Source organism: Chaetomium fimeti, assembly GCF_033439085.1.
Source record: "Chaetomium fimeti strain CBS 168.71 chromosome Unknown B0H64scaffold_8, whole genome shotgun sequence".
Lineage (NCBI taxonomy): Eukaryota > Fungi > Ascomycota > Sordariomycetes > Sordariales > Chaetomiaceae > Chaetomium > Chaetomium fimeti.
In genome coordinates this window covers 1,051,122-1,070,020 of record NW_026944336.1, presented here as the reverse complement: position 1 = coordinate 1,070,020, position 18,899 = coordinate 1,051,122, and the positions used below count along the sequence as shown (strand labels likewise).

The 18,899-nt window shown below is 57.7% G+C and overlaps 6 protein-coding genes across 6 annotated transcripts; 1 reads left to right on the top strand and 5 right to left on the bottom strand.

Moving 5' to 3' along the window:
• Positions 1-923: 923 nt before the first annotated feature.
• On the bottom strand, positions 924-2,458 carry B0H64DRAFT_244264 (uncharacterized protein). The gene is made up of 2 exons (XM_062799893.1): positions 1,458-2,458; positions 924-1,391 (listed from the first exon to the last, which is right to left on the bottom strand). The coding sequence occupies exons 1-2, from the start codon at positions 2,301-2,303 to the stop codon at positions 1,143-1,145; spliced, it is 1,095 nt and encodes a 364-aa protein (XP_062655550.1). The 5' UTR covers positions 2,304-2,458; the 3' UTR covers positions 924-1,142.
• Positions 2,459-2,897: 439 nt separating this feature from the next.
• B0H64DRAFT_329884 (GatB/GatE catalytic domain-containing protein) lies at positions 2,898-4,766 on the bottom strand (the record flags this gene model as incomplete). Its single annotated transcript, XM_062800900.1, has 1 exon — positions 2,898-4,766. One exon carries the CDS (start codon positions 4,764-4,766, stop codon positions 2,898-2,900), a length of 1,869 nt encoding a protein of 622 aa, XP_062655549.1.
• Positions 4,767-5,436: 670 nt separating this feature from the next.
• B0H64DRAFT_329442 (multicopper oxidase-domain-containing protein) lies at positions 5,437-7,995 on the bottom strand (the record flags this gene model as incomplete). The annotated part of the gene is made up of 4 exons (XM_062800882.1): positions 5,437-5,733; positions 5,992-7,345; positions 7,475-7,788; positions 7,825-7,995. Coding segments are annotated over 4 exons (2,136 nt in total), but the record flags the coding sequence as incomplete, so codon positions are not given.
• A 3,644-nt stretch (positions 7,996-11,639) lies between these two features.
• B0H64DRAFT_468980 (aspartic peptidase domain-containing protein) lies at positions 11,640-13,218 on the bottom strand. Its single transcript, XM_062807780.1, has 3 exons — positions 12,992-13,218; positions 12,582-12,933; positions 11,640-12,530 (listed from the first exon to the last, which is right to left on the bottom strand). Exons 1-3 carry the CDS (start codon positions 13,210-13,212, stop codon positions 11,850-11,852), a joined length of 1,254 nt encoding a protein of 417 aa, XP_062655547.1. The 5' UTR covers positions 13,213-13,218; the 3' UTR covers positions 11,640-11,849.
• Positions 13,219-14,437: 1,219 nt separating this feature from the next.
• Positions 14,438-16,444, top strand: B0H64DRAFT_377587 (uncharacterized protein; the record flags this gene model as incomplete). The annotated part of the gene is made up of 3 exons (XM_062802535.1): positions 14,438-14,725; positions 14,769-16,355; positions 16,418-16,444. 3 exons carry the CDS (start codon positions 14,438-14,440, stop codon positions 16,442-16,444), a joined length of 1,902 nt encoding a protein of 633 aa, XP_062655546.1.
• Positions 16,445-16,750: 306 nt separating this feature from the next.
• Positions 16,751-17,591, bottom strand: B0H64DRAFT_377586 (SGNH hydrolase-type esterase domain-containing protein; the record flags this gene model as incomplete). The annotated part of the gene is made up of 2 exons (XM_062802534.1): positions 16,751-17,179; positions 17,280-17,591. The coding sequence occupies 2 exons, from the start codon at positions 17,589-17,591 to the stop codon at positions 16,751-16,753; spliced, it is 741 nt and encodes a 246-aa protein (XP_062655545.1).
• Between the last annotated feature and the right edge of the window lie 1,308 nt (positions 17,592-18,899).

Here is an 18,899-nt window from a genome sequence, read left to right as displayed (position 1 = left end):
ACAGCCTCTGCAAACACAATAAATGGTTAAAGCTACTCTACAATAACTACTTCCTATGTTAGCCTGCGGAGCCTGGAACAGCCCGAGCATCTGACTTGCCAACTCTAGTCATCACCCAAGTACCGTTCCTCGAGATAGTCCAGGCGGTCCTCGAGGAACCCCACGCGCCGCGCGAAATTCTTCACATCACGGTTCTTGGTCTCGACCAGCTCGAGAACCTTCTCCACCTCCTCCTTGACAAGGACCATGATGATGTCGAACTCGACGGAGCGCAGCCTCCTCCGCTGGCGATACTCCGAGACGTGCCGGTTCAACACGCCCTCGGTGACGGCAGTGATCTCAGTCATGCGGGCCTCCGTGAAACCAATGTCGCGACCGGTGTTCGTGCGTGCAGTGAGCGGCTCTTCAGCGGGCAGCTCCTCGGCATCGGGTCCAGTGGCCACGGCCCGGCCGGTAACCAGGGGCTGCTGAGAGGCCAGGAACGCGGCGGCGAACCCCTCCGTCATGGGGTCCTCGACCACGTACTCCTCACCGGCAGAGTCTTCCGCAACGGAGTCAACGGTGATGGAATGACCCGCGACCGAGTCATCGGCGACGGACTCATCGGGAAGGGAGTCGACGGTGACAGAATGACCCGCGACCGAGTCGTCGGCCACGGACTGGTCGGGAACCGAGTCACCAACGACGGAGTTATCAACAACCATGTCATCAATGATGGAGGTGTCGGCAATGATGTCCTCAGCAGGAGACTGTTCGTGACCCTGGGCAGCACCGTCGGTGGCTGGGGTAGCGGGAGGGCTGGCAACAGGCGTGACAACGGGCGTGACAACGGGCGTGGTAGGCTGTCCGAGGTCGACATCCTCCGGCTCCGGCGAGCTCCAGGAGTTGAAACGCAGTGTCTGTGGAGGGGTTAGGTCCCGGTCAAGGACGAGAGGGTGTGTGCGATTGGAAGAGAAGGATGCAAGCCGGCGTGGCAGTGGAAGGAGAGACCCCGTGGGAAAGATGAGGGATGGTGTGGAACACAAGGCTGATGTGCATGATGAGACTCGAGGCAGAAGATGAGACTCAATGTGGAAGGTGAAGCTTGATGTGAGACAAAAGACTTGATGTCACTGATGGGCCTCGGCATGGACGACAGGAGCTCAATGTTGAAGCTGAGAATTGAAGTGCATGATGAAGCCTGAGGTGGAAGACGAGGTTCGAGCGAGACGATAGAAAGTGGAATGTGGAAAGTGCTCGAGATGAGAGATGAGGCTCATGAATGACAAGGGCTCGACGTGCGAAATGAGGCTCAAGGCGGATAAGAGAGAGCGGAATGTGAAGGGCGGATGGAGTGAAAAAAGACTGACCGGAACCCAACCATCGTCGGATGCGCCGCTTTCATCCTTCTCCTGTTAGATCAAAATGTCAGTTTCCGGGCTTCTCAAAAACTGGCGGTAAAGTCACTTGGTACATACCTCTTCAGCCTCGAGGGCGCTCTCGGGCATGTGAAGGAGGACCATAACCCGGGCGATGGCCCTCTCGTTCTCTAGCTGTCTCTTGATCCTCTGCTCCCGCTTCTTCTGCTTCCTCAGCATCTTCTTCTTCTTCTGTTCCTTCTTTTCTTTCTTCCCCATCTCTTTATCCTTCTTGTCCTTCTTCTCCTTCTTGATCGGACGGACAGGAGAAACCTGTGCGGTGCCCTCGGGACCGGCCCCGTCGGACGGCTCACGGCGCTTCTGTCCGCGGGGAGGCGGTCGCGTGGTGGGCGAGACCGGCGAGCTCGCCGGATGGGCAGCGACGTTTCCGTCCATGTCCATGGTGCTCGACCGCGGGATGAGTCGGGCGTGTGTCGAGATTCTGGAGCGGATGTTGGCTCGCGGGGTATGGGGATGTGTGAAGAAAGAGGGACGAATGTTCAAGGGGTTCACAAGACTGATACTGCGGATGCCTCGGCGAAAACGGCGATGACGAAGGCGGCAAGGTCCAAAAATGTGGTTTCCTCGCATGCTGGGGCTGTTTCCCTGGTCGGCTTTGACAAAGGAGGAAACTCGTGGACGAGCCCTCGAATGGAGATACGAGGAATTGTATGAGAAGGACGATGCCCCAAAATTACCAGGACAGAAAGCTCTGTCCCGTGTGTCTCTCCGGAGGTCAGTTACACAACCCGGCTGGCTCATCCGGCTGGCTCTCCGTTTGCGCCATCTCAGCCGCGCCGCGACGCGTGATAATGAAGCACAGCCTCCGGAGAGCTCGAGGCAGGTTCCCGAAGTTCTGATTCGACCTGCAGAATCTTGCAAACGGCTCCCACAATGCCGGGACATGCCCACACCCGTTGCCTTGCAGAAATGCGGCAAATGTGGCAAGCATGCCGCTTCCCGTCGCGCTTGGACGGAACAGGGACTCGCACACCCTTCTAGCAATTGTGTGATGGGACTCGAGGAACTTGACAAAAGATCATCACAGTGGGTCGAGACTGCGGCTTCATTTGGCTCAACGCGGGGAACTCACCGAGTCCATGTACGATTAGACTTGACACTTGGTTAGTGGCGATTCATCTGCCTAATTGCGATGACAACGGGCGCCCTTAGCCTGCTACATGTAGTGACAAGCTGAGCGGACTCCCGAGTCCATATGGCGGGCGAGGACACATTTTCTGACCCGGCCCCTTCTGTGTCAACACGACTTGGTGCAGCCGGGAAGGAAGTCCGGGACGCGGGTGAAACAACACTCTTTCCATCGCCAGGATTCGCAGCTCCGTTTGTGAAGCCGACGGAAGCGGAGGATGCGGCTCACTGTAGCCGTCATTGAGCGGATGTTTGAAACAAGCTGACATGGATAATGTGCATGCACGTACATTGGGCCCTCGCCGACGCAGGCATCCCGATGCAAACCATCGAGTCCGGGGATTAGCCCAATCACCTTGCCTCCGCCTCTGGAAGATACACGTTCTCCAATCTCGCCCTCAACACCCTCTCGGCAGAGGCGGGATCCATCCGCTGCTCGGTGCCAGCCCGCATCATTTTCCCAACTAGGAACATGAGCTTCCCTTGTGGGAAAGCCTTTGCCTTGCCCTGTTTGAAGCGCAAGAATTCGGCCAAGACCTTGTCTTCGCCCGCGACCACCTCGTCGGCAAGCTCCTCGTATTCCTGCTCGGATAACTCTTTGAACCAAAGGTTGCCTGCGTCAATGGTTTGCGTGACACCGCCGGCCGTGATTTCTCTCCGGAAGACGCCCCACAGCAAATCTTTGGCAACTTTGGCGGTGATTTCCCTGCGATGGAGGTGTGACAGGATGGCGGCCAGGTCTGCCGACGGCACTCCGCATTCACCATCGGGAGTCATGCCAAGGTCGGAAGATAGTTCGGTGAGCTTGCCCAGCTCGTGAAGACACCAGTTGGCAGCCAGCAAGGCATCTCGGTGGTCGGACTCGGCATCACTGGCGAGTCCAAGACGGTCCTCCAGTGCATCGAGGACATTGTAAAAATACTCGACCCGCGCCCCATCGTCCAGCGTCATGAGTGATAGGGCATCCTTGGGGCTTAGACCGCAGGTCCCAACAAGCTCGTCGATCTCAGCATCAGGCAGCACACCCAGTGACGAAGCCAGGTGGCCAACCAGGTCCTCCCCGATAACGACCGGCCCGAGATCCGGGTCGGGCATGTACCGGTAATCCACCTCGCCCTCCTTGCCCCGCAAACGGCGCGTCTCTGTGCTCCCCAGCGACCAGCCGCGGGTCTCGCCCTCGACAACCCCCCCAGCCTCCAACACAGCAATTTGGCGGTCCCGCTCGGCAATGATGGCGTCCTCCACCGCCTTGAAACTGCTCAGGTTCTTGATCTCGGTGCGGGTGCCCAAGGGCGCGGTGTCCCCGTCCGCAGTCCGCCGCACGGAAACGTTGACGTCGGCGCGCAGGCCGCCAGCCTCCATGCCCAGCACGCAGGCGTCGACGGCGGCTAGCAGCATCTGCACCTTGCGCACTAGCGCGGCAGCGGTGGCGGGGTGGTGGATCTGCGGCAGGGTGATGATCTCGACCAGCGGCAGGCCCACGCGGTTGAAGTCCAGCCAGTGCACGTCGCCCGGTTGGGCAGTCGTCTTGGCCGTGTCCTGCTCCATCTGCACCTGTTTTATCCCAATCTCGACGCGGTCGCCATCCTCGGGCGCGATGCCGTCGCGGGCGCCCAGCACGATGCGGCCGTCGCGGGCAAAGGGGTGGTAGTACTGGGTGATCTGGTATCCAGACGGTTGGTCCCAGTGGAAGTAGTGCTTCCGGTCGAAGCGGCTGACGGGCTGGATCTCGCATTCCAGTGCTAGGGCGGCGCGCACGGCGGGGATCAGGGTCTCGGGTTGGAAGAGGGGCTGCGAGCCCGGCATGGCGACGTCGAAGAGGGCGACATGGCTATTGGGCTTGTCATTGAACGAGGTGGCGGCGGGCGAGAAGAGCTTGCGTGCTGTGTTCAGTTGTGCATGGATCTCGATGCCGACCGTCAGTTCCCAACCGGGGACGGTCTGGTTGTCGGCCTTCTTCTTCTTTTTCTTCCCCGATGCCTTAAGGGCCTTGGCTTCGTCTTTCAGCTGCTTCCGGAGGGGTATTGAATTGGGAGGGATCGACGTTGAGGTTGATGTTGTGGACGTCTCGACTTGGCTGGTAAATGTTCGGCTTGGGGTTATTTGGCTGATCGCTGCAATTGCCAAAACCCGTGGAGGTCGGGTATGCAAACAACCCCGGCGATTGAGCTGGCCCGTTAGCAGGTACCTGCCGAGCTCTGCTGTCGAGAATCGCCTCATGGTGTGGTTTGGTGGTTGCCTGTGCGAGTCGAACCTTCCCCTCTCCGTGTGTTCTCGCGACGCATCCTCCATCCGATTCCATGCTTCGGAGACCCGACGCTCCCATGCCAAGCCTTGCACCTGATCCCGCACAGCATCGCAGCTCTGGTTGAATTTCTGGCAGCTGGCAACAGGTGCTCAACCCGAGTTCAACATTTCTCCAACGTCGTTTGTTTGTCACGGTCTCTTCCCTCTTGTTCCAACTTTCTCAGTCAAGTGGACACGCTGCTCCGTCAACCTCACAGGCAAATGATCCGACCCTAAACTGTTGAACCCGATTGTCGCAACCTGTGCCCCTCATCTTCGGGGGGTTTTTTTTTCCCGACGTATTTCGTATTATTTACCCAAGCGCGTCAATGTCATTGATCGATCAGCTGCACCCAAGTCCACGAGAAATGCTTATCTGTGACACACTTGTTTGGAACGTTTCCATGACCGCGGCGTGCAAAAGGAGCAGAGGAGTTCACATACATCCTATGTAGAGGTGGGAGACTACAACATGACATCTCGACGTCCAATTGACTCGTCTGCTACTAGAATCGCCATCCAAGAAAAGAGCAAACACTCAAGCTGACTCTGCAATCCAACGAAGTGAGACAACTAGCAAACAAAAAACCGCCCATCGTCCCATCTAGATACCCGAGTCATCCTGCGGCCAGATCGGCGTCCACGCGTTCCACGACGCGCAGACATCGTCAAACACCTGCCTGCTGACGTCGTCGGTCTGGATCTGCGACTGGCTCTCGACGAACTCGAGCGACAGGCCCTGGCTGGCGTGCCAGGCGATGTGGCAGTGCACGAGCCACGCGCCCGGGTTGTCGAGCTTGAAGGCGATGGCGAGGTAGCCGTTGGCCGGCATCGTCGCCACGTCGCGCCGCGACGGGTTGGTCGTGTTGAACTTGGACGTGTCGCCGTCGAACATGCCCACCTCGGCCGCCAGCACCCAGAAGTCGTGCCCGTGGAGGTGGATGGGGTGCGCCAGCCTTGAGAGGGGAAGGTTAGCTTTGGGTGATCGAGAATAAAGATTTGGGGCGGAGGGGGGTTTACCTGAGGTTGCTCATGTCTTGGATGACAAGGACGGCCCATTCTGGCTCGGTACCGGACGCCTAAGATGGGTTGGTCAGTACGGCTCTCTCTCTTCCTGTCTGTCTCTCTCTTTCTCTCTCGTGGAGACAGGAATACTCACATCGACGGCCACGACGTTATACTCGGTCGGGAACAGGCTCTTGCCATCGAAAATCTGCTTCATGGTCGGGTCGCCCCAGTCGAGGTACAGGCTGCTCGTGTTGATGGTCCACTTGAAGTACTCGTCAAACGCGGTGCCCATCTCCTCGTACACGACACCCCCGCGCATGTTGGTCACGTCAAGCTCCAGGTGCGGCCTCGTCTTGATCGGGGGCTCGCCCAGGCAGTCACTGGCCGCCTGGACGATGCTATCCGTCTGCGGGTCCGCCGTGCTGCTCGCATTGTACCGCACGATACCCTTGATGTCGGCCGCGTTGGTGTTGACGCCGCAGTTATCGTTCCACCCGCCCCGCAGCCAGTAGTCGCCGGGATCCGCGTTGGCCTCGACAATCACGTCGTACCGCTGACCGATGGTGATCTGGACGCTGTCCGTCGTGTACGGCTTGATCGGTACCAGGTCATGCGCGATCACCGTCAGTGAGTGCCCGTCGATGCTGAACTGGAACGCCCCGTCGACGGCCACGTTGACGAGACGGATGAGGTACTTCTTGTCCTGCTCGAACACCATCTCGAATTTCTTGCCGCCGCCCACGCAGCGGGGGTTGTCCGACCCGCTGCAGTCGAACGTGTTGGTGCCGTTGATGAGCCCGTTGGGCATGACGGGCGGAGCCCCGAGCTTGGCGACGTGCCAGTTGGTGAAGGCCTCGACGTGCGCCCAGTCCTGCAGGAACAGCAGGCCCAGGTCCTCGTGGTAGTTCTCCGTCGCCGGGCCGCGGAAGATCATGCCGCCGAAGAGCCCCTCGGCGTACTGCAGGCTGAAGTGGCTGTGGTACCACGTCGAGCCGTACTGGGTGACGCGGAAGCGGTAGCTCATGCTCTCGCCGGGCACGAGGGCGCACTGCGTGACGCCGGGCACGCCGTCGTTCAGCGTGTTGTTGCGCATGTGCAGACCGTGCCAGTGGATCGCTGTGCCGTTGTTGACCATGTTGTTGGTCACGTGGATGATGACCTCGTCGCCCCAGTCGGCGATGATGGTCGGGCCGGGGACGGTGCCGTTGAAGGTCATGCACGACCGCTCGAACCCGTCCAGGGAGCAAGGCCCTTCCTCGACCGAGAGCCAGAACTCCTTAGGAGGGCCGGTCGTCTCGGGGACGACATCGTAGTAGTTGGTGTCGATGTTGTACTCGCCCCAACACTGGCGATTCTCGGGCGTATTCTCACACGCCTGTCGTGGTTGGAGGCCGGTGTTCGGGTTCAGCGGGATGCTCAGAGCAAACGCGCCGGCGAAAGTGGCAACGAGAGAAAAGAGGGACTGCCTCATCGTGGAGGTGAGGGCTTCCGGTCTAAGGAAGACACTGGATAGAAGGTGATAGTCAACGAAGGTGTCCCAAGGCGGGGAGGTGTGAGGCTGGTGAGTAGGAGAGGGCTTCTCAACACCCGTCTCGTGTCTCTTACTTATACTTCTCTTCAGTCTCTCTCGTCACAACTTCATCGAGGGCACGACCGGCTCCTCTTGCCCTCGAGCCTCGAGGCGAGATGTGCCCCGAGCCGGAAGGGCCGCGCTGGGCACATCGCCGACGTTGCCGCGTCCACACCGATGTGCTGAGTCTCCTGAGTCACACGTCAATAGTCTGAGGGCGGTGCATTTGGGGGTCGCCTGGATGCTAATATTAGCTGTGCCGCGCAGGGACTTTGAAGGCATGCCGGCACGCGTGCTGCCCGTGACTTCGGTATGGCGATGGAGTCCTGGGCGGTAGTCGGGAGGCTTCACGCAGAGCCGCCCCCAACCGTCTGTGGGCTACCGGTGAGATGGGTGAAAGCGTGGGAGCGGAACCCTGCCTCGTATCACAGGAGCGGCGAGCCCTTCGCGGCCAGTCGCCAGAACGTGACCACTGGTATCAGAATCCAATATTTGCTGCACATGGTTGATCCTTCCCCTAATTCGGCCTTGAGACGTCTGCTTGGGCCCAACACCCTGGACATACTCATGCGCGGGAGCCCTATGGTCATGCAGGGGAAGTATACTAGTATGGCACGAAGGGCGAGGGGCGAGGTGGGGGAGGGGTTGTTGACGTGCGGGTTTGGAAATCAGTCACATTCGGTGACCACCCCGGTGGCTTGCGTTGCCGGCAAGACTTGTTCCCGAGAAACAGAGTGATTATTTCTCAACCTGGCGGTAGTTGGTAATTCAGTTTCTTCCCGCTCCGTTGACAGATGGTGCGGGCATGTAACAGGGTCAGTGTGCCAATATTTCTCCGATTCGGGATATTTCTCGTGCCGATCTCAGTCGCTTGCTTTCTCTCCATCCAGACGTCTTTCCCGCATGCGAATGTAGTATTCCGTCCGCGGGATGTGGGAGCAACCAGGGCTAGGGACGGCTTCCAGGGGCTTGCGTCCGCGTGAACGCTGCCGCGTTCGCAAAACCGCGAAAAAGACTAGCATGCAACAGCCAACGTAAGCTCTGGGTAGCTAGCGAGCCGTAGCGAGGACTCGGTGGTGAGCGAAGTGGGTGGACGTGGGGGCACTCAGAGATGAACAAATGAAAGGCGTTTACACAGAGTTCAAACTTTGATGTCTCCAGAAACATGGGTGAGGATGAACACACAAGGACTGAATCCTCACTCCTCATTCATCTCGCCAAGCGTTGATTGGAGGTTGTCGCGAACACAAGTGACGGCCAGGGGTTCGTCAAGGGTAGGGAGCGCCCACATCCGTCAGACTTCTTGGCTCGGACAAATAAGAAGTACCCGCCCGCCCGCTTCGCGGCTTATGTTGCAATCGAAGCCTGGCGCACGTGGTCTTGAGATTGACACGGTCGTCTGGTGGGACCAAGATCATTTTGGACCGGCTGCGCCGGCAGGGCCCGCCGGGTCCATGATGGCCGCAAGGATTATGCAGGAACCTTACATGTTCCATCCTTTGTCCAACATCATACTCTGGTACAGAGTTCGGTCGTGTGAAGATCAGTCTCAGATCTTCGATCGAGAATCTGGGGAGACAGCTTTGTCAGATCGAACGACATCCGAAGCCAGACGTGCTATAAACACCGACGGAGCTTTCATGCTCGGCCGTGGCGGCTATAACTCACCTAATTCGGAGAATTCTTTGAAGTTGAGTTACATTTTCTGAAGTGCCGGCATCCGCCCGGGCCTCTGCTCGGCCCTCTGCTCAGGCCCGTTGACACGGCCTTCGTCGAAAGGAGAGGCAGCCGCGGAGGGTTACAGCCGCTCCTTCGGCGAGGCTCAGCCTCTGATTGGTGTTGGTAGCGGGATGTCAGGAAGGACTAGTGGTGACCCGAGGTGCAGGTTTGTGGCTGGAACATCGGGAGTTTGTCCCGAGTGGAATGGCACCCCTGCTTGGTCTGGAAATCACGGGGGCCCGCCCATACGGACTGCGCCTTCATGACTTGCATCTGTCACTGACAGCGGAGATACGGAGAAGCCGGGCGTAGCAACCCTCGGGCGCATCGCACCAGGCAACAGTGGTTTGCCGAGTTATCCGTCTACCGAGGCGGGCTCGGGGGTAGGTTGTCTACCCCCGAGCCTCGGAGCAAAGGGTTCACGGTTCACCACGCGAGCACCAGACCCACGTCCGCACTTACAATCGTGGAATCTATCTTTGTTCGAGTATGGGCACACACCCGGAGAGAGACGAAACCCGCCTCGCGCAATAAATCTCGAAGGGAGCTGTGAACAAGCGAAGCTTTCGAACCAGGTACCCGGTGCCGATGATGAAACGACGGTGCTAATTAATATCTTCCCGTGTGACAATCCTTGCTTAAACGAGTTTGGCGAACCTGTTCTGGAAGGATAAATCCCGGGCGCCACAAAGGCATCCCAGTCTTGCGAATCCCATACGTTCGGTTGAGGACGTCAACGATGCGCCCTCGCGGCACAGCGAGTCCTTCTCAGCACGTAGCTAACGGAATACGGCTTCATGTTCCGCTGGCAACCACAATAGGGGAAAGACACGCACCTGCGCAACCAGATTCTCCAAGCATTTTCCTCTCACTTGCCAGGCATGTCATCGCCGCGCACCGGCTTGTTCACTCGCGTTCTCTCCTCACATCTTCACTCACACGAGCCAGCATTACGCCTTGCAAGGCATGCCCGGCCCCCAAGGCCGATTTCAAGACCAGGCGCATTGATTGGATAACCGATCTCAAGCGACACGAAAGATTACTCTGTCGGGCCGACCACCACCAGATTGAGCAGATGTTGAGTTTGAACGAGGCAAGTCATCATGATCCTGGACAGTTGAAGCTCAAGTCTGCTGAAAAGGGTGAATGACGTTGATCTAATAATAGCACAGGCTCTGTTCTAGGAAAGGAATATTCAAAAGAAAGGCATGAACGCGCATGAACACGCGCCCCCCCCCCTTCATCATCAATGCCGAACAGCCTCACCACCCACACGCCATCGTGGGCGACCAGTCCCTCTGCATACATTCCAGATACGACTAATCCGATTCCCAGCTGAGCTCCCAGTCATACATTGGTAAGACACACCGACAAAGGGACGCGGTGAACGGGCAGAGCCTCAACGCAGTGCTCCCACACTGCTTCACTTCTATCCTGTCAGCAACACTAGCTCGTGTGTAACATATTGTCGTGCGGCTGGGTTTCGGACCACTTACTGTGACAAATGAGATCTAAAAAGGAAACCAGGCAGCTGCCATCCAACATATCTCCCCCGTCTAATTGCCGATACGTTTGCCGATAACACCGGCCCGAGGGGGGGGGTGTAAGCTGCCTATAGACCCAACACACCATCTTAACCAAGCCCCAAACCGGCCATAACCCGGACGGGAATCGGCTTCTCCCTCAGACGTAAGCCTGGGTGTAGAACCAACCCGGCCTTTGCCGCCTCGTACGTCGGGATCGCCGGGGCCGCCGTTCGCACGTGCAAACCCATGCGTCATCTCCGCAGCGGCGGCAACTGCGGGTAGTGCTGTGCCAGTAGTGGCATCGGTAGCTGTAGAAGGTGACGTGGCGTTGGCAGGTCGAACACCAGTCTCTCCACTGCACGAAGCCGCTCGGTCTGGTCATGGTTTAGGGGGACGGAGGGCTCGAGGGTGAGTAGGGTGGGTGCCTCCTCGATGGCGTAGTATCTGGACTTATTCAAAATGAGAAGAGGTAAAGAAGACTATATGCAGGCAACTTAAATTGATGTCGGGTTTCGAGTTGGAACAAGATTTAACTTGGGTTTAGGTGAAGTTGCAGAACTGAATGAAGTTCACCAAAAGGACAGGAAACTCAAAGGGGATCGGTTTCTGCCATGCCCCCTCATCCACTTGACTTTATATTAACATGTTTGGGATATGATTTGGGATGCACTCATCTTGTCTAATGATGCCCTTTTCAACCAGCTGAGGGCGACAGGTGCACCCGGTGTTGTGGTCGGTGTTATCTTGGTGAGACACATCTGCCTCTAAGCTCAACGCTTCGGAGAACCAAAGGCAGACATTAAAGTGCTTTTTGTGGCTTTTCGCTACCTCAATGGTGAACACTTGCCCTGCAAACTGCAGTTTATCGAGGGGAGGGGGATGCAGAGAACACGTGGGAGGGCCACGTCGAAAGCGCAGGCGACCAATGGTTGGTCTCGCGTTCCTGTCAGCCGATCACTTTTATGCTCTTGGACTCAGCCCCTCACTGGTGATCAATTGTTTGACACGAGAACGCAAACCACATGTCGCAACAGTATCTCGTGGGCGTAAAGGCAAGAAAGAAAGATATAAACTATCGAACCTGTCGGCGTCGGTGAAGCGAACCCCTGACCCCTAACCCCTTTCCACCCGAGCAAGTCAAGCGACCCCAACATACCCTCCGCCCAGCCAACAAACACCACCGAACCCCAATATTCAGTACTGATCGCGTGGAGATGGAGTCGCAAACCCCAACGTGTGGTCAGCGCCATTCCAAACGGTGTAGTACGACCTCAGCAAGGGGGTGCCAAAGATCCAAGCGGGACGACCACGGATCGGCTCGCGCGCAACGCGCTCCGGGTCGGTATAGACACCCTGGCAGATCCCAGGCATGCCAGGATACTCCCCAACATTCACATACTCCTTCCTAACCACCGCATCAACATGACTATCCGCACTCCCCAGCGTGAACGTCACATCCAGCGCGGCGCGGTCCAGCACGTCGCACGGCGCGCCCCAAGCCCCACGCTCATCGAGCGGGCGAATGTCGGGCGACATGCGGGCGTACAGCTCCAGCGTGGTCTCGCGGTCGGGCGTGATGATGGTGGCGCCGCCCGTGTCGACCAGCGTGACGGCGTCGGTCGAGTTGGCCAGCGGCGCGCCGCCGGTGCCGCCGCCGCCCACGCGCGCCCCGCGCACGTCCACCACCCACCGCCACCGCGACTCCGACAGCGGCCAGTTGAGTGGGATTTTGTGGAGGGTGCTGGGTATGTACTGCGACCGGTCCGTGCCGCCCAGCGTGAGCACGCCCGCGCGCCCGCCGCCGTTGCCGCTGTTGCCGCTGTTGCCGCCCTTGCGGTCGGGTGTGAAGGAGAAGCTGAACTCGGGCCCGGGCAGCTGGCCGCTGTTGACGAGGTGCCAGAAGACGGGCTGGTACTGGGTGGACACGCCCTCGAGCTCGTTCCAGAGGGCGTAGGGGGTCGAGCCCAGGCCGAAGATGCCGTCGGGCGGCTGCTCGCGGAGCCCGGACGAGTAGTTGTCGCAGATGAGGAACTCGGTGCCCACGCCGCGCCCGGCCATGCGCACCGTGTCGGTGACTACGGTGCAGTTCGCGCCTTGGACTTCGGGGGATGACGTCGTTCCACCGCCTTGGCTGCCGAAGGTGACTTCGAGTTCGTAGCCTGGATGCGCTGAGAAGGTTTGGGATGCGGCTGGGTCGTAGAGAGGGTGGCTGCCACAGGTGGTGCAGTTCTTGTGGGCGATTAACATGAGTGAGGCGCCCGTGTCGAAGATGAGTTTGCTGCGAGGAGGCCGTAAGAAACGGACGACATGAGGTAGGTGTAAGTGCTTGTACTTACAACTTTTGAGGCGGGGTGCCGACGGTAATCTCGCCGTACCATTGCAGCTCCGTCTGGCCTCTTTGCCACACTTCTAAGTCGATGTTGACAGGCCGCCCGCAGTTCTCGCCTTTGCAGTGACCGCTTAGGTGGAATGGAGACAGATGTTGAGGGATTGGATCTGAAGACGGCAATGCCGCGCCCCATGCTGAGCCGAGCTGGAGAGCAAGCCAGAACAGCATCTTTATAACTGCGAGGGCCAGGCGATGCTGCCGTTTGATTCTGGTTTGGTGATATGAACGTTGACGCACTGGTAACGCAACTGGACTGGGTGAGGGTTTGGCAACATGGAACACTTCAAGAAATGGTATCAGCAGACCTTATAACTTGAAGTACTTGCACTTTCAATCAAGGGCCAGGTTGCGTTCGCCATACCACCACGCAGACGATAGATGGAACAATACTAATGAGAGGCATCCGCCACAGTCTCCGTTCCCCCCCTTAGCGAGATGGAGGGGGAGCTGAACAATGGCAGCGCATTTGCGCAACAATATTAGTGGCTGGAATGCAAGCTAGAGACAGTACAGATGAAACACTGCATAACCCGCTACTGTACCTCTGCCCGCTTTTCGTGCCAACTGCAGAAACGATGCATTTATTGACAAACTGTCTCGGTGTTCCCGGGTGTGCTAGGGACCGAAAACGCGGGCCAGCCTCCGTCATGCTGCGTTGCGGACCTACCATGTGTTCTCGTGACGAGAAAATGGCTTGACACCCTCGACAAGTCCACTGACGCCGATGCATTTGCATCTCGTGGTAGGTCCGTTTGTGTCTTGCGGAATACAGCTTGTCCTGGTTGAGGCAGGCGGTGCCTTCGTCCTCGCTATCGTCCAACGGGTCATGGACGACGCTGTCGACATCGTTCTCGAGATCTTCCTGATCTGCCATTGCGACGGCGGACCGTGTTCCTGTCTGTTAGTTCAATCATGGATCTCCCACGCTGCCGCGCGCAGGGTTCAATTGGTGGTTGCCGGGTTCGTTGAGAAAGAAAAGGATGGTCAACTTTTCACGATCGCTTTGACTGAAGGAAACAGATGAGAGAAGTCGTCGTCATCCAGTTTTTCTAGATGCTTCAGTATTGCCTAATTAGCCAAGTTAATTAAGCACAGGGGAATCGTGCAGGAGCTCTAACCTATCATAGGTCTGAAGGGCGCGGAGTGGTCAGAAAGGAATGTGTGTGTGGTGGAGGGGGGAGACCTGGCGGGGTTGGGCTTCTCTGAACCTGTGGGGCCGCTGCCCAGCTGTTGGGCTTTTTCTGCCAGGCAGAAAGAACAACTGCCCATGGACTTCATCGAATCAAACACGAATCAACACGTTCGAAAACTTTCACTCACTCCCGATTCCTCTAGTCGGGCAACCTCGCCTTCTTATCGCTTGACTACTGTCCGTGTGGATCGTCGACTTGCTATGGCCGTCTCAACGAATAAGCGATTTCCTGGGTTTGGCCTGCCGGTTGATCATGAAGGAGAGGACGTAGCCTCCTTTCCCCTCGCAATCGGCCAGCCGTGGTCTAGTAGTGGAGTCAGCCTGCGCGAACAACGCATGCTCGATTTCATCAATAAGATCACTGACAAGCCTGGTTGGGATACTAAGGTCTTCGACGAAGGCATCGTATCCCGCTGGCGGGCTGAGGCTGACGTGCGGCCGGAGGAGCTTGGCGGGGACGTCTATCTGTCCCAAAAGATGTTTGACTTTGTCCGTGACTTCTCTAAAGATTGCTTTTCGTTTTCGCTAATAGTCTACGAAGTGCATCGCCGAGCTTCGGGACAAAAGCGAGCAGTTCCAACAAACAGGCCGCGTCAGAGTGCTCGACTCGGAGTTGGTCGTCCTCAAGTCGGACCGTGCTATCTCCAACGAGACGCGAGACGAGCTCCGAGTCGGCGTGAAGGTCCTCGAGGACGTCCCGGAACATGAGAAGGATTGGCATCCGGACTCGGACGACCAGGTCCTTGATCTTGTCCACCCCTCTCTCTTTCCCGTCGTGTGGGGACTCACACGCGCGCTGGAGGAGGGCACAGTCCCGCTCGATGGTTGCGTCGGCTACACAGGCAAGGGGGCCGTCGTTCCACATTATACCGCACAGCCGCGACCCGCGGCTGAGAGATGGGGACAACCACCACCACCCAAGTTGTGGGGTTCGTTTCAGTGGCTCCCGACCCAGGTGGAACTGGCAGCAGATGGCAGCGCCAGGATTACCAGTTATATCAACAATCTCCACCCCGTGCAACACAAATCACTGTACTGCACTCTGGAGCGCATCGTCGCCGCCACTATTCCCCTCTGGGAGGACACACTGAACGGGTTTGGCGACCACCGCCGGTTCGACCTTGCAGATACAGGGTCCTACGACTATACATACCCGCCGGGACTACAATACCAAATCCCTGGGCGCCAAGGTCGCAGGTCATTGTTCGATCCTATCAATCATACATACGCGGACGCCGAGACGGAGGACGGAGAGAAAGCAAGCGGGCCTGGAGACGACGATAATAACGAGGACGACGAGGACGACGATGATGAGGATTGGCGCTACGAGGACCATTTCCATTACTGGCAGCGCGCAAATCGTATCCTCTTGTACCGTGAGCCCCGGAATTACATTCCCCAGGTCGAACTCGCCAAAGGAGTGGGAACCGGTGGCACAGATAGGGGCACCATCAGTTTCCGGAATCGCTTTCCAGCCGGTCTGCAGGTTATTTTCAAGCTCGCCAACATTCACCTGACCCCCGAGGATCCATCATACGAAGGTGGCTCGTGGCACGTCGAGGGCACTCTGAACGAGATGATATGTGCTTCCGCCATCTACTACTACGACCAAGACAACATCACTGACAGCCATCTGGCTTTTCGCCAAGCTATGGATACCGACAAAGTCGCGATGATTCCAGACCAGTACGAATACGACTCCTTGCTACGCTACTTTGGTGTGGAGGAGGAGGGGCCAGCCATCCAGAACCTGGGACAAGTCCTGACAAGAGAGGGTCGCTTACTCGTGTTCCCGAACTGCTTGCAGCACCAGGTTCAACCTTTTGAGCTGCAGGACGACAGCCGCGATGGCCACAGGAAGATTCTGGCCATGTTCCTCGTGAATCCGCACCGCCCAATCTTGTCGACCGCCCATGTCCCTCCGCAACGCCATGACTGGTGGGCGGACGAGATGCGCAAAGAAGGCGGCTTGCCTGGGCTGCCAAACGAAATTACTGATATGATCATGGACGCGGTTGATGATTTCCCCATTTCGTGGGAACAAGCTCTTGACTTTCGGGAGCGTCTGATGGAGGAGCGGAGCGATTTTAACGACCAGTTGAACGACCACTTCGAAAGTGTAAGTGATTTTAGTAGCCCCGAACCTTGTGAGGACTCCATCTAACTGGGCTTTAATTATAGGAACCCTTCAACTTCTGCGAGCATTAGTCACGTTACAAATGCCTTGCGTATGCGACAAGGGTTTGGCCGCCGAGAGTATCAGATGGATTTGGCCTAGACCTTCTATCAAGGCAAATTGAAGTGACATGCTCGCGTTTTATCACGGACTTGAAGCGCCACCAATTACTATGTGGAACAGGTGCCAAGTAAGACACATGCAGCTATACAATGGCCCAACGCAGTGTCCTGTATACGCAACAGATATACCAGCGCGCGGTGCCGGGATTCCCAGGTTACACGACTCCTCGTCGTCCCTCATACCCCATACTTTTCAATTGCTTCCCTTCACCCCGATCAAGCGTAGACACCCTGCGCTATCTTCTCGGACAGCGCGGCGTCCGCGGTGATGTAGGCAGACAGCTCCGAGTCCCAGCTCACGACGAGGTCGGCAACCATGCGGCCAAAGACGGCAGCTCCGTGGTCGTTGAGGTGGGTGCGGTCTCCCTGCTCGAGATTATACCTGTCGGCGTCGGACGAGCCGATGGCCTGGACGTACTTTCGGGAGGCCGCGTTGAGGTCGAGCACGGCGGCGCCGACGGCTGCGGCCGCCTTCTTCGCCGCCTCGGACACGTCGGCCAAGCTGTCGTCTAGCGTGCCGTCGCTGAAGGTGCGGCGCGTGAGCGACGTCAGGATGATGGGGGTTCCGCCGGCCGCCGTGACCTCGTTGGCCATGTTCTCGACGTTGGTCTGGAACTGTGAGATGCCGACTCCCGAGTTGGATTTCTGCATCGGGGCACGAAGCGGAATGTTAACAACCTAGTCTACCTAACATTGAAACAGGAGAAAGTAGCTCCCGAATTTGGTCCGAGGCAAGAGTCCGCACCTGGTCATTGTGGCCGAACTGGATGGTCACGTAGCAGTCATGTTTGCCTCTGTTGGTCTCGACCAGGCTCAACACCGTCTCCCAGTCGCCCGCGGCAACAAACGAAGCTGTCGTGGCGCCACTGTGGCCCTTGTTTTGGCCGATGGCGCCGTCCCGAAGAATGGCGACCAAGCCGTCGCCCCAGCCGCCGTCGACGGCCGTCGTGGAATCACCGGCGAGGAAAAAGGCAGGTGGATTTCCTTGACGACTTTCTAGGGGTGCCGCCATGGCGAGAAACGGCGCCGCAAGGAGCGCGAGGAATGATGACTTCATCGTGGTTTGGTTATCAACCGGCTGCGAGCTTTTGAGTGACGGCTTGGCGGTAATTTACTGCGATGGTGCGTAGACGCTGATCACCTACACAGCTTGGGGTGCCGGCATGTCTTATAGCCATCCTGGTTCCGGGTGCCGGTCGGATCGTCTAGGTTGGCAGGCTTCATGATGTAGTCGAAGATAGTCCGCGGATAGGCACGCTCCGCCGGTTCCCGCTCGTCCGTAGATCGCCGGCATTCACACATCGAATGTGAGGTTTGGCGCCGGGGGTCACCGGGGATCTGGAGAGGTGTCGGGGTCGCCTAGGCCGAGAGCTTCGAGAAGTTGATTGATGGAAGGAGCTTCTTTTGTGGATCCGCAAGAATGCTGCACCGCTTCTTCCCTAGCCCCTGCTCTTGTTATGGAGGTTCTCGTGCAGATGCGACCTTTGCAAGCCTCAGAACCTATCATTCTTTACCCGGGACCAGATATTCCGGTCGGCAGAGCGGGTGCGTTTTGTATATGTGGTCAAGTGGGGCACCAGTTCCCCAGATCCGCGAGCTGCTTCAGGGACAGGACAAACTGGGTCGGCCACTAGCCAGGCAGAGGAAAAGGGAGGGTACTTAGCTAGACGAAGCCCCTAGGCTCGTCGAAATGTACCTCAGCACAGCAGACGGCCCCAACATCGAGCCGCTGAAGGCGAGCTTCCGGCAAGTCCTCATCCATGGCAGTTCCGGGGTTCTTAATCGAGTGGCTCGCCAAAATGGTGCATCAAATATACGCTTGTGAAGATCACACTACCACTCTCAAGGCCGATGAATCTTGAACCCATGATTTGGCGCCATGGAGGTTGTGTGGAGAAGAGTGCGAGGAAGCGAGATGCGGGGGTAGATCTCGGGGTAAAGCCCCCCGGGCAAACGAAGTCTTCCCTCCCCATCCCCGGGCAGTTCGCGGGCATATAGCCACATTCACTATCGGTCGACGGATGGCATCGCCTCACATATGGCAAGGGAATGTGTACCTGAAGTTGGAAGTCATTGAAGTGAACACGTCAAACGTGCGAGCCTGGGGAGCGAGACGTGTAAGGCTTTCGACCCACCCTCGACCCCAACCAGGGGTAGAAGCTGCATACCCGGTAAATAAACGTCGGAACGTTTCCGTGCTTTAAGATCCGATACTATGAAGCTGGGTTTATGTTCCAGAAAGTGTATTAATGCCACTTGCCTTGGAGAGGCCCCGTCTCTATCATTATCACACCGAACGCTATCTCTCCGGCTGCTTACCCCTCGAACGCGAGGGGGCAGCTGATGATACCCATTTCAGGCATCC